This window comes from Grus americana, chromosome Z (genome assembly GCF_028858705.1).
Source record: "Grus americana isolate bGruAme1 chromosome Z, bGruAme1.mat, whole genome shotgun sequence".
NCBI lineage: Eukaryota > Metazoa > Chordata > Aves > Gruiformes > Gruidae > Grus > Grus americana.
The window spans coordinates 53,821,579-53,834,030 of record NC_072891.1 but is presented as its reverse complement, the minus strand read 5'-3'; the positions used below and the strand labels follow the sequence as shown (position 1 = coordinate 53,834,030).

General features: G+C 38.6%; 1 protein-coding gene across 3 annotated transcripts in view; it reads left to right on the top strand.

Annotated features, from left to right (window-relative positions):
- Positions 1-12,452, top strand: part of GAK (cyclin G associated kinase) — a 75,080-nt gene that overhangs the window by 50,696 nt on the left and 11,932 nt on the right. For all 3 annotated transcript variants that reach the window (XM_054809292.1, XM_054809291.1, XM_054809293.1), the window contains 5 exons: positions 1,763-1,921; positions 2,698-3,174; positions 5,209-5,379; positions 10,227-10,361; positions 10,722-10,841. In XM_054809292.1, the coding sequence (XP_054665267.1) occupies positions 1,763-1,921; positions 2,698-3,174; positions 5,209-5,379; positions 10,227-10,361; positions 10,722-10,841 (1,062 nt within the window). The remainder of the gene's footprint in view (positions 1-1,762; positions 1,922-2,697; positions 3,175-5,208; positions 5,380-10,226; positions 10,362-10,721; positions 10,842-12,452) is intronic.

The window sequence follows — 12,452 nt, the reverse complement described above, 5'->3', positions numbered from 1 at the left end:
TTTGAGACTTGTGTTTAATTTCTGACATTGCTTTAAGTGAAAGAAATTTAAAAGGTGTTTTTTGGTAAATATCACTTAAAATTTTGCATTCTATGGGGGATTATAATTACCCTTCTCAACTCTGCTGTTATTACATTTGCTTGCTTTAAAGCTATGAATATGCTATTTGCAGGGATTTTAGCGAATGGAATTGAGAGCCAGGATTTGTAGGCAAAATGTCTTGAAAGAACTGTATTTGGCTAAACTGGCACCACTGTAATTTCACTTAAAATCATCTATGCATTCCTCACAAATGTTCTTAACTAAAAATGTTTTTATCGAGGTCCTTATGCGTAGCCAAGCAATGTTGTAATTCAATTTCTCAACTTTTCCTAATATGGTCCAGCAGATGTTTAACTTTTTTAATACTATATTCCGTGCTTCATCTGTATATGCCAGCATTAATTCCAGTTAATGCTGTTCAGTATCTTTCTTCTCCTGGTATCAGTAATTAGCTTTGACATTTTCACTAAGGCTCTTAAGCCTTCTCTGTGCTTCCAGGATAAAAAGCATGATGGAGATTATTGTGGTGATTTTTAGACACCATACATGAGGTCTTACTCTCTATTCTTAATATGGTACATTGTAATTACATTTCTTCTGATACAAGGTAGTTGCTGCTGTCTTTTTTTTAGCAGGATATGTTTGGTTTGTATTATCATTTAGGTAATTTTCTATTTAGTTTATACAGATTTTAAAGATCCTACTGTGAACACAACTCTCAGCTCATTAAGATGTTTCATTGATAATGAGGATCTGTAAAAATTACTCTTAGTTTAAGTCACTTTCATTTTCTGATTGATAAATGGAAGGGTTTCAAATTCCATTGAAAATATTTCTTAAAACTGGTGGGAAGGAAATAGGACAAGAGCAAGTGCTGTGAACTGGTTTTATAAAACTTGTCTTATTAAAATTGAATTTGCATTATGCCATTAATCATGATCTTTCATATGTGTTTTCTAAGGCAGATTATTTTTTCTGCATCTCTAAACTGCAACTGAGTATGTGGAAGGAGTGTGAAAAAGTGGTCTACCAGTATTTAGATTTAGACAAACAGCTTTCTCCCAAGCATTCATCCCATTCTTTTCAAACAGTAGATGAACACTTCATGTAGGGAGTCATCTTATTTGCATTGAGGAAGCCTCCTTTTTGAGACATGATTTAGCAGTAGGTAATTCAGCCCAATTCAGTCTTACACAAGAGTCACTTAATACCTGATCTCAGTAAAATAAGAAATGTAAGGAGCAGTTAATCAGAGCCCACAGTGTATTACATAACTCCTTTGAGATGTTTGTTAACAATTCCATGTTCTTATCTGGCTTTATACTCTGTGTTTTTTTCTATAGCTGCATTTGCTCTTTTCTGATGTACTGTTCCTTATTGCAGATGTTGCTCATGGCTCTTTCCTGTTTTAGGGGATGGTTGGTACAAGTGAGGAGTTTATTTACATTTGTAGGAAAATGAAATTGAATGCTTGAGTGTTTTGCCATGAGTCTGATTTTAATTTAATGTTATAGTTGAATATAGGGTCTTAACAGCCTTTGTAGTTGAAACAAAGTTAATAATGCTAATTTCAGGAATTTGCCTTTGCAGAGTAAGAGATACTTTGTGACAGTTGTCTTGCTATAGCAGTCAGTCTGCAAGTGAAATACCAGCTGCTATGACCAAGATTGAGTTTTGGAAGTTTCTGTCTAAGGGTTCTGGTTTAAAATCTATCTTACAGGGAAACCAGAGCTGCCTAGACAACCAGGTTCAACTGCACAGTATGAAGCAGAAGCATCTCAGCTGGAGCAGTCTTCAGAAAGTGCACCTACTGAGACTGAATCCCCACACAGCAGTAGTACTGATGCAAATAACTTCTTTCATTCTCTGGACTGGAAAGGTATAGGTTTCCCTCCGAAGTAACTATTTGTTGTATAGTTGTTGTCTTGTACGCCTTCCAATGAGTGCTTAAGCCTTCTTATGCAGCAAAAGTCACTAGTTCACCAGAACATGAGAAAAAGCTATTTAAAATGTGAGCTCTGCAGGTTAACAGGTGGTCATTCGGCTTCATTTGGATAAACATCAAGGAATGGGGTTTGGTATTGTGTGTAACTTAAGTGCTGAGCTGAATTTTTCTTTTTCAGCAAAAATCATAACCTTAAAGGCTTGCAAGGAAGCCTTTGCATCCCCACAGCCCCATTTGGGCTGGCTGAGGAACAGAAGAAACAAAGTAGACTAGCCAGTGGGTCCAGATCAGTATGTATGGACTGAGAAAATGTAACTTTAGTGCATGTGTAAGTCCTTTTTCTGGGTTCTGCTTTGCTGGTAAAAATGACAGCATAAGCAGTTACTGACACTGAATGCTATCATTGTGCGGAGCAGCAGTTACTGAGTGATCTTCTAAGCCATAAGTGGTACGATGTCCTGAGGTGAATGTTCAAGTCAGTCCCATTTTGAAAAAATAATAATACCTGCCCTTGTAAAGTGGCAAGTATGGTAGTGAGCTGCCCCTTTGCTTGCCCTGTACAAAGAGGTGGTGGACAACAGCTCTTGTCATCAATTCTTTTGTGACCTTTGATTAATTAAGGATTGATTTCCTATGATCTCACCATATAAGTCTATCTTATCCTAGTTGGCAGAAGAATCCTGACGAGCTGTTATTTCTTTTTATTCAAGAAGGAAAAAGTCCGGAAAGTGGAATAGAGGACAGTTCATCTAAAAATGATCGTGTTCAACTATCTGATGACAGGGACGAGAGCGATCCTTCAGATGAGGAGTTCCCTACATTTCCAGGTGAAGAAAGTGCAGTAAATGTTGATGAAAAAGACTCCACTCCAGAAGGAGAGTTGCTTTTTGAAGCCAATTTTGAAACTCCATCTGCACTGTTAGAAAAATCTCTTCCTGAAGAGAATGTAGACTTACTGGGACTAGACTCCGATATTTCACCAGAACAGAAACAACCTATATCAGAAACAAACTCTTCATCAAGTAATGCGGACTTGTTGAACAATCTGTTTGTGGGTAATTCATCACAGATTTCAGAAGAGCCCACCGGAGATCTTCTTGGACAAGGGACAGATTTCTTTTTCAGCAGTCAGTCTCAGTGTCCAGCTGCTAATCAGGGTACGTCTTCAGCAGCAGCCATGTCTTCAGGTATGTGAATTTAACATCAGTAGTCTTTGGCTGACCAGCAGATAAAAACTGCTGGTTGCATTCTGCTTACAAAGTGAGTACCATCTGTTGATCTGTGCACTGAAGACACTGGTCTATAGCAAAAATCTGCATAGAATAGGTGTGTTTACTGCATGAAGGAGAGAAATTGCTGTATATTATCCAGGTATTTGTTATGTTGCCAATACCCTATTAGCTTTAAACCATGTAAACAGAGAAGTATCAAACTTTGAATTTAAAGGAGATTCGGTACTCTTGAACAATCCAGAGCTTTCCCATACAAATGTTATGTGCTAGATCCTTTTCTAAATCCACATGTGACTAACTACTTTTGTTAAGGCATAGAATTGTAATAACTTACTGCTTTCTTGCATTTTGCATAAAGCAATAGCATTAGATGTGGTACAGAGCTGTGCTGCTTAGGTCAAATGTCTGTGTGGGATTTTTGAGGTTTTATCATCTAAGATTGCTAAGCAACAGGAAATCCTGTATATTACTGTTCAAACCAGTAGGATAATGGTACTGCTAAAAGGTGTGTTTGTGTACTTGCTGGTTTTATTGATGTTGTTGGCAGGTCTGTGTCCTGCAAGAGAATGTTACATGCTGGTACCTATTTGGTGTTTAAAACAAGGTGTTTTAGTTTAGAGGTTCCATTCCTCTTACCATTGCATAGTTAGCTCTTCAGTCATATGACACACTTCTGGGAATAGCAGTTCTCTGCCTTATAACACGATTTTGGGGAAAATTAGTCAAATAATCCAGAAAAATGTTACAAGGTTTTGCTTATTTGCACCAAGATAATTCATTTGGACTAAAAGCTTTAATCTACATACAGCTGCAAAGTATTTTTGTAGAGCATTGAGGTGATTTCAGTATTTATTTCTTTTGAAGTAGTTCAGTATTGAACTTTGTTACTGTGGTCAATGAGGAATCACTTAATTTACCATTTGTACTGTGGTCAATGAGGAATCACTTAATTTACCATTTGTACATAGGCAGAAGTCTAGAAAAGACAAGCTTTATTACTTTATTTTTTTAGCTATACATTTCTTACCTCTGCTCCATAAAACATCTGAGCAGTAGTCATGTATGTATCTCATTCTACCTTTGAATTGGATAAAAGAAAGATCACTGCAGAAGTGAGAATATTTGGTCATTGTTGTATTTCACTTTGCATGTCAATCTTGTGGTTGAGGTTTTGTGTATGTGCAATGTAAGATAGCTTGATCACGTTCCAAGGTTTGTTTTTTGATGTGTTAGTCCCGTACAATGTGGTGATTACCTCAGGATGTGCTAGGGCACTAGCAAGATTATTCCTTCTCTTCAGCTTCTGAGTGAATCTGGCAGGAGTCCCTGGGTTCTTGAGGATTTTGACCCTAGAGGGCAGTAGAAATGCAAAGATCTTGAGCTGTGATTCTAGCTGTCACGTTACCCCATGCTGACTATAAATACTCTTCCAATTAGTTTTTTCTTCATTGTGATCACTAGAGACCTGTTGAAAGCCTTGCTTTTGTTGGTTTTCATTCTTGAGTTGACGTGCTTTCTGCTCCAGAGTTACCAATGCCTTCGAGTCAAAGTGGTAGTATAAATGTTTTACTTGATATTCTTTTTAGTACTTTAATAGGCTGTTTTGTTTAAATTCTTTGGAGTTTTGGCATTATAGAGTATTTAACAAATGTAATTCTTATGTTTGAGATGATAATTCAAATTTAATTTCTTACATGGATGAAATTAACAATGTTGTTGAATGTATGTAGTCTTGCTAAGGATTTGGGTTTGAAGACATAGCTATTCATATTGTGTTTGGCTGAAATACTTTTTGTACCAACTGGAAAGTAGACATATCTAGAGGAAGGGACAGATAGTGACTCTTTGCCATGAAAAATTCCCAGAAGGCTGCCACAGTTACCGACATGAACACTACTTTTTGTTTGTGCCTCCAGAAGAGTAAGGCTTTTTCAACTTTGTTTATTCTAAAACTTGTCGTAGTAACTTTGTTTTCTGCTTCTTTTTTAGCTGATCCTTTTGACCCATTCACAATGTCATCAAGCTCAGAGAATCAAGCCCTGTCTGGTCCAGACCTCTTTGGGGACTTTCTTACTCCAAGCTCAACATCTACAGCTAGTACATTTCCTTCCATGCACAGTTCACTTCCGCCTTCTTCCAGCTCAGATTTCTTAAATTTAGGTAAGTGTGCTTCTGGTTCTGTTTCTCAACAGTTGCTGCTGCTCTGTGCATTTGTCTTTCAGCTTAGTCAAGGTGGATTAGTGTCTTAATAGATCCACTTGTTGTGACTGCTGTTTTAACTAGCTCTCTGTTCTGGGAATGCAGATACAAAATGCACAAAATAGCATGACATTTTACAGGAAACCCTTGCTAATATTTATGATGAAAGGAGTTCTAGCATTGCTAACCTTCTGTTAGGAGCTGGAGTTTCCTGTGAGAGCTCTTAGAACTGAGGCTACACAAACACCTGCAAACTTATTTTCTAGATGTCAGAATGCTATTCTGATTGTATTCAGATGTTAAAGATTTTTCTGGAAGCCTTGGAAAAGAAATGAGCAAGTCAAGTTATAGTACAGCCCATTCTTAAAGTGCAAGCTGAGGCTAACTTGGACCTTCTTGACCTGAATGCATTCTGCTAATATTCTTACAGAGACATTATGTAATACTCTAATCTTATTTGTTTCATTTAATTTCTCTGATGTATTCTTGGTGAAGCCTTTTCCTCATGCATTTTTGTTTAAAGATGAATAGGTTTTAAAACAAAGCTTTGTGATATGTTCCGTCTTCCTGTATCTCCATCCTAAGCACATTATTTCCAAAGTGTTACTAAGTAGAGCTTCTAAGAATGTTCATTCTTTAATGAGAAACATACCCTTGCAAAAATGGTAGAGCCAGGAGTGTTGCTTTTTAAATCTGATTTTCAAAGAAAAGCATAGGCCCTCTCCATACAGATGGAAGTTGTGGTCAGTCTGTAACAGCTCTTCTCTGCTGCTGCTTCATCCTCACACTGTTCCCCTGTTCCTGCTGGGTCTTTCCCATGGGATACAGTCTTTCAGGACTGGGTTTCTGTAGGTGTTGTGGTTTAACCCCAGCTGGCAGCTGAGCACCATGCAGCTGCTTGCTCACTCCCCCCTGTCAGGATGGGGGAGAAAATCAGAAGAGTAAAAGTGAGAAAACTTGTGGCTTGAGATAAAGACAGTTTAATAGGTAAAGCAAAAGCTGTGCATGCAAGCAAAGCAAAACAAGGAATCCATTCACCACTTCCCATGGGCAGGCAGGCGTTCAGCCATCTCGAGGAAAGCAGGGATCCATCATGTGTAACAGTTACTTGGGAAGACAAATGCCATCGCTCTGAACGTATCCTCCCTTTTCCTTCCAGGAGCCTGCTGCCATGTGGGCTCCACTCCATGGTCTGCAGCTTCCTCCAGGGCATGTCCACCTGCATGGGGTCCTCCACAGGCTGCAGCGTGGATATTTGCTCCACTGTGGTCTTCTCCACGGGCTGCAGGGGAATCTCTGCTCTGGCACCTGGAGCACCTCCTCCCCCTTCTCAACTGACCTTGGTGTCTGCAGGGCTGTTTATCTCACACTTCTATCACTCCTCACAGCTGCTGTGCAGTGTGTTTTATAGCCTTTCTTACATATGTTTTCCCAGAGGTGCCACCATCTTGGCTGAGGCACTCATCTGTGTCCTGTGGTGGGTCTGTTGGAGCTAGCCGTGTCCAGCATGGAGCAACCCAGGCCTCTCCTCACAGAGGCCACACTCCTGCAGACCCCCACTTTTAAATTGGAGGCAGTCAGGAATGGTGGTGTCACATTCCTCACCCTGAATCTGGGAGTGTTTTCTTCCCATATCTTATTGCATGCCGCTCGGAGTTGCCTCTCCTTGTTGGACTGTCAGTGTAGTTGACCCTGCCTCTGGGTCATGCAGCCTGAGTGTTAGCTACAGAGAAACTGGGTAAAAAAGATGCAGTATTTGACTGGCTGGGATGAGAAGGCTTCCTCCCTGAAATAAAAGGCTAGCCAGCTGATTGCCCTCTGCCATGTGTTTAGGAGTTATATTCCAGCTGTGGCTGATTCTGCTGAGATCATCCCACTTGCTGCTTCCTTTGCAACATTTTTGTTCTGTCCTATAGATACAGTAACAGCTGTGCAGTTTAGTCCTATATTTGCATAGTTGCCAGTCTTGTGCCACTTTTAGTTATGATGCTATTGTTGTCATTGCATGAGGTTACCAACAGATGATGATTTTTTCTGTTCAGTAGACGACTTGATCAATACTGACCCTGTGGAGCATTATCTCAGCCAAAATCTGTCTCACTCCAGAGGCAGGGACCTCTGGAGATTGTCTGGCTGACCTGTTCAAAGCAGGCTGCTCAGGGCCACGTCCTTACTGATTTTTTTTATTTCTGTGGATGCAGACTCCACAACTTTTATGGGCAACCAGTGCCAGTGTTTGACTACTTTTACAGAAAAAAAACACCTTTTGTTTAAGTGAGGTTTTCCTGTGTTTCAGTTTGTGCCCACTTCCTCTTGCCCTTCCACTGGGCAGTACTGAGAAGGGTCTGGCTCAGTTGTCTTTATTTCTTCCCATTAAGTATTTATACAAATTGATAAAACTGCCCACCCCCCGTCCTTCTCTTTTCCAGGTTAAACAATACCAGCATCCTCAGCCTGTCCTCATACCAGAGGTGGTCCAATCCCTGTGTGACAGAGAACCCTTTTATGTACTAAGTTTAAGTTGAAAAAGTACATAAATGTGAATTTCTGCCCTCTAAATGTTTACCTGCAACCTCAAGGAGACCACTATCAATGTTCAGCTGTTAGTAATATTTGAGCAAGCACAGAAGAAAAAAATATTTTGACACCTGATTTCAATGCTTATTGTTTTATGTTTACTCTTTCTGATTTTGGTTGGTAACACTTGCACCTTAATAAATGCATTAATGTACCTGCTATTTTAATGTAATTTCTGGACCTTTCTGTCAATGTAGGGAAAAGATACATGAAAAGTACCCATCTTCTCTTCAGTCTACTGTTACATAGTGATTTCCCAATATTTCTCTGTTGCTATGCAGGCTTTAAAAACCCTATGGAAATAGAGGAATTGGGATAACATTTCATGCTCATTTAAGTTTACCTTGCAAATGACAGCTTTTCTATGTGTTTAGATGAAGTATGTACTTGAGCCTTTAGCATTCCATCCAGTCAGTGGTATCAATTTTAGCAAGTAAGTTAGGAATATTAGTAGTTCTAATGCTTTTAATATGAATGAGTGAATGTGAGTAAAAACATAATAACTAGTAACTGGAGAAGAAAGGGTAAGTGAGAGCTTGTTCTTAAATGACATATTTGGAAGAGTTGTGTTGAGAGAACAGAAGAAAGTGCAAACATGAGGTCCTTAATGTAAGAAACAATTTTAAACTCACTAAAAATAAAGTAGTAGTAATGTCAGCATTGATTCAAAATAACCTGCAGCAATGAGATATGGTGAATCTACTTGAATCTACTGCTGGAGCAGTAATAAGTGTCTCAAATTCATTTTTAGTGATGGATAAGCTTTCTTTGGTAGTAAACGATTACCAAACCCCTGTAGATACAGGAGAAAAGCTGTTTCAATGTACACAGGTTCAATAACTAGAATTTTAGGCTTGTATTTTTCAATGTGGCTTGAAATTTAAAGTCATAGGTATTTTAAAATGTAATTTCAATTTGTAGGAAAAGTAGTTCTTAGAATATCTGGTCTGTTAAGGTATTCTGTCCTGTAATGTGAAAATGTTGAACAGTTACTGCTAAAATGGCAATATATTAACAAGGTAATTTAATTAAAGCTGTAGTAATTTGGCAGAGAAGCTAGTAGGTGGGATGACTGTTCACTTCAGAATTGATAACTTGCTTTTAAGTGGTCACACTTGCAAAAACAAGCTATTGTCAGTAGCTGGAGGAGTGTCCATTTTTCTTTAGTAGGTATCTGTTCAGTGAGTGTTTCTGAGAACCGAATTGGATATGCAAGTGACAGGTCATATCTAATGCAAGTCGAGTCTGGAATGTATTTCCCTCTGTGAGAATGATCAAAAGATGACAGGAGATGTGGAAGGTGATTGAAAGAAACCTGAGTGACCAGTGTAGTCTTCCCCTGAGTAGAATTTAGTTTCCCTGATGACTGTGTTCTCAGGCTTTAGACAAGGTTAAAAAAACTCTTGCATCATGTTAAACCAGCCTCTTGGTTCACAGAAAATCCTGTTGTCCTCTGTGATTAAAGGATTTCCGGAAGAGATGACAAGTTAAATAAAGAAAAGCTAATGTGAAGCTGTGTGTAGGATATAGTAAAACTCAGGTCTCTTATTGTGGGAAGCTGGAAAGTGTGATCTAATTATTCTTACATCTTAGCTTGATTTGAGCAGTGTTAGTAAAGAACTATGCCTGACCTCCAGTGGCTTACTGTTGTATGGCTAAGGATTATAAATATGTGCATTAAAGAAGAACTTAAGGGACAAGCAAATATGGATCTGCTTGCCCACAATCTCAATTGCTTCAACTTTCAGAATGTTTAGCTATGCTTCATGTTTTACCCTTTCTTTAGATGTTCTGCTCCTTTAATGTAATCTGTCTGTATGAACTACAGTGTGCCAGGTTACAAAAATAAAGGATTGAGCATGTGGTCTCATCATACCTCTTCAAAATGTGTAGAAGTTAGAGTATCACATTGGTAATGCTATTTTTTGATGTTGAAAATCTATTGTAATGCCCAAGTGGTACAACTAGAAAAAATATAGCATAAGAATAAGCAGGTCCAGGAGAAGGTCTCTGAAGTGCATGGGATGTTTCAAATACAAATGAAGGAATTCCAGTGGTAAAACCCTTCTGAGTCCTGTTGAAGACTGTATGACTCTTACGGAGAAATTTAAGCTATGTGTTTGGTCATTGTAACTGACAATGTGATACACAGTTCTGTTGGTATTGGCAAAATATCTGTTGTCATTATGCTTTTATTAAAAGAATAATCAAATGATTTTTTTCTTCTGTAGGGAATTTGACATCAGAGCCACCTAAAATATCGTCTTCTACTAGCCACCCGGATCTCTTAGGTGGATGGGATTCTTGGGCAGATTCCTCAGCAACCAGCAATGTAGCGTCAGCACAGTTGAAATCCCTTTTTGAAGGTATTATGAAATGAAATTCTTTAATTAGAGGGAATAAGGAATACTCCAAGCCTGGTCAGTTTAATCACATGAAACTGAACATATGTTTATGCCTTTTTGATTTGTTCCTTAAAGGACTCCATGCTGTTGTGCTTAAATGCCCCTTTAGTAAGGCACTTGTGTAGTTTTTCAGAATAAGTTCAAGGCAGAGGAACCAAATAGTGTTAACTGTCTGTAGTAATATTGATTCTTGTCATGGTAAAAGATGTTATGGAGCAGAATGCTGGGGAGGTTTACACAAGGTGTTGTTGAAATAAATTTTTATTCATTCTCTCAATTTCCAAATACACCAAGTACATGATACATTTTCTTATTACACAGGTCAAGCTTTTACCACAGGGAGCCAGTCCAGTGTGTCTTCAGGTGTGTCCCTCAGCCAGGCTAAATCTCAGAACTTCGATCCCTTTGCTGATCTTGCCAATCTTGGATCTAGTCTTCCAGGTAAGATCTTTTAAGAGTCTATACTTAGTGCCTCTACAGTTTAATTTGCTTCTTATACCAATAAATGCAACTGATAACGTTTATAAAAGGAAAGTGTTACCTTTTAATTGTTAACAACCAGCTTGAGGCAGTTGCTGAGAACAGACAAGTAACAAGGAAAGATCAAATCTTTATAGAGATTGTGTGAAACATCTGGTATAATATTTCAGAAGATAACCACAGCTGTAATTTAGAAACAGTGTAATACTTAATGCTTCAGAATCTAGTTGAGAAGGTAACAGAAACCAGGGGTTGCTGATTCAGTAACTGAGCATGAGGTTTCTTATCTAGCATTGATACTGTGCTGTGAAGGATATAAAACAAAAGCTGGATTAAATTCCCTGTTAGGTCCAAAGTGACAGTTGTTTTCCTTTGAATTCAGTACTTTTCTCTGAATTCAACAGGCCTTCATAACTCCTCTACTCAAATCTGTCATGTTTGTAAGAGGAGCACAAATCAGGCTCATACTTGTATACCAGTACCATGAGTATTACAAACGTTTGTCAGTTTGCAATGGTGTGCACAAGAAGTTGTGGAAGATGACACAGGGCAGAGTTACACTTGTCCCAGCATGTTATATTCACCCCAAACTCAGGAATTAGCACTGCAGCATTCTCAAACAGCAGAAGAACTAAGGGCAATAAAAAGAGATGAGGTCCTTGCATTTCAGGACCACACTGCCATAGCAAATGGCTGATTTATAGCTGTTGTGACTAGCTGCCGAGAGTCTGTAGAATAGGACTGTCCAAAGAACAACCTGTAGTTGCTGAGTTGCAGAAATGTGCTTTTCCCTTCACTTGGAGCTGACAGAGGTTTTATCCTGTTGTGTTGGCAGTTAGCATTGTGTATTGAATTGAGTATCTTCTTGGTGGAATTATTGTTTATAAACACAGTATATGTACAATGTTTGGCTTCTTTCTGTTGCCTGTGCATAATTATGTGCAAAGTTCTTGTGTTGAAGCAGTACCAAAAGGCTACTCTGCAGTAAATAATTTACAAAATTTTTCTAGCTTAATAGTTCAGGTTAATATGGACTTGTCAAATCTATAGATAGCGTGACAGTAAAAAAATCAATTTATCTTTGACTCGCAGATGCAGGCATAGCACACACTGAACCAGTGGAAGAAATTGTACTGATTTTAGTAGGATTTAGATCAATTCATTAGTCTTTCAGCTAACTTTCAGTAGGAAAAAAGTCACTGTGTTAGTTAACCTTCTCAGGCTCGAACTGAATTTTCAGGGAGTTACAAGAACTGGAGTTTACACTTGGTGTTGTATTTTTCATAGGCGTGCTTTGGCCTTCACATACAAGTCATTATTCTGGAAGAAGAATTATGAGAGTGAAAGCTACTCAATTAGCAATGCTATATAAACAGAAAAGAAACAATAGCTAAAGGTAGTTAGTAGTGTAGTGTATTAGGGTAGTGGTAGGATACCAAGTGTTCTGTGTTAGTTGTTCTCGCACTCTTCGTTTTTAGGAATGATCTAGAAAGTAGGAGTGTGGTGTTGAAAAGTTCCTGCTGATAGTGAGGCAATGGCTTGTCCTACAGGAAGAATTGGTGGCCTTGTGAC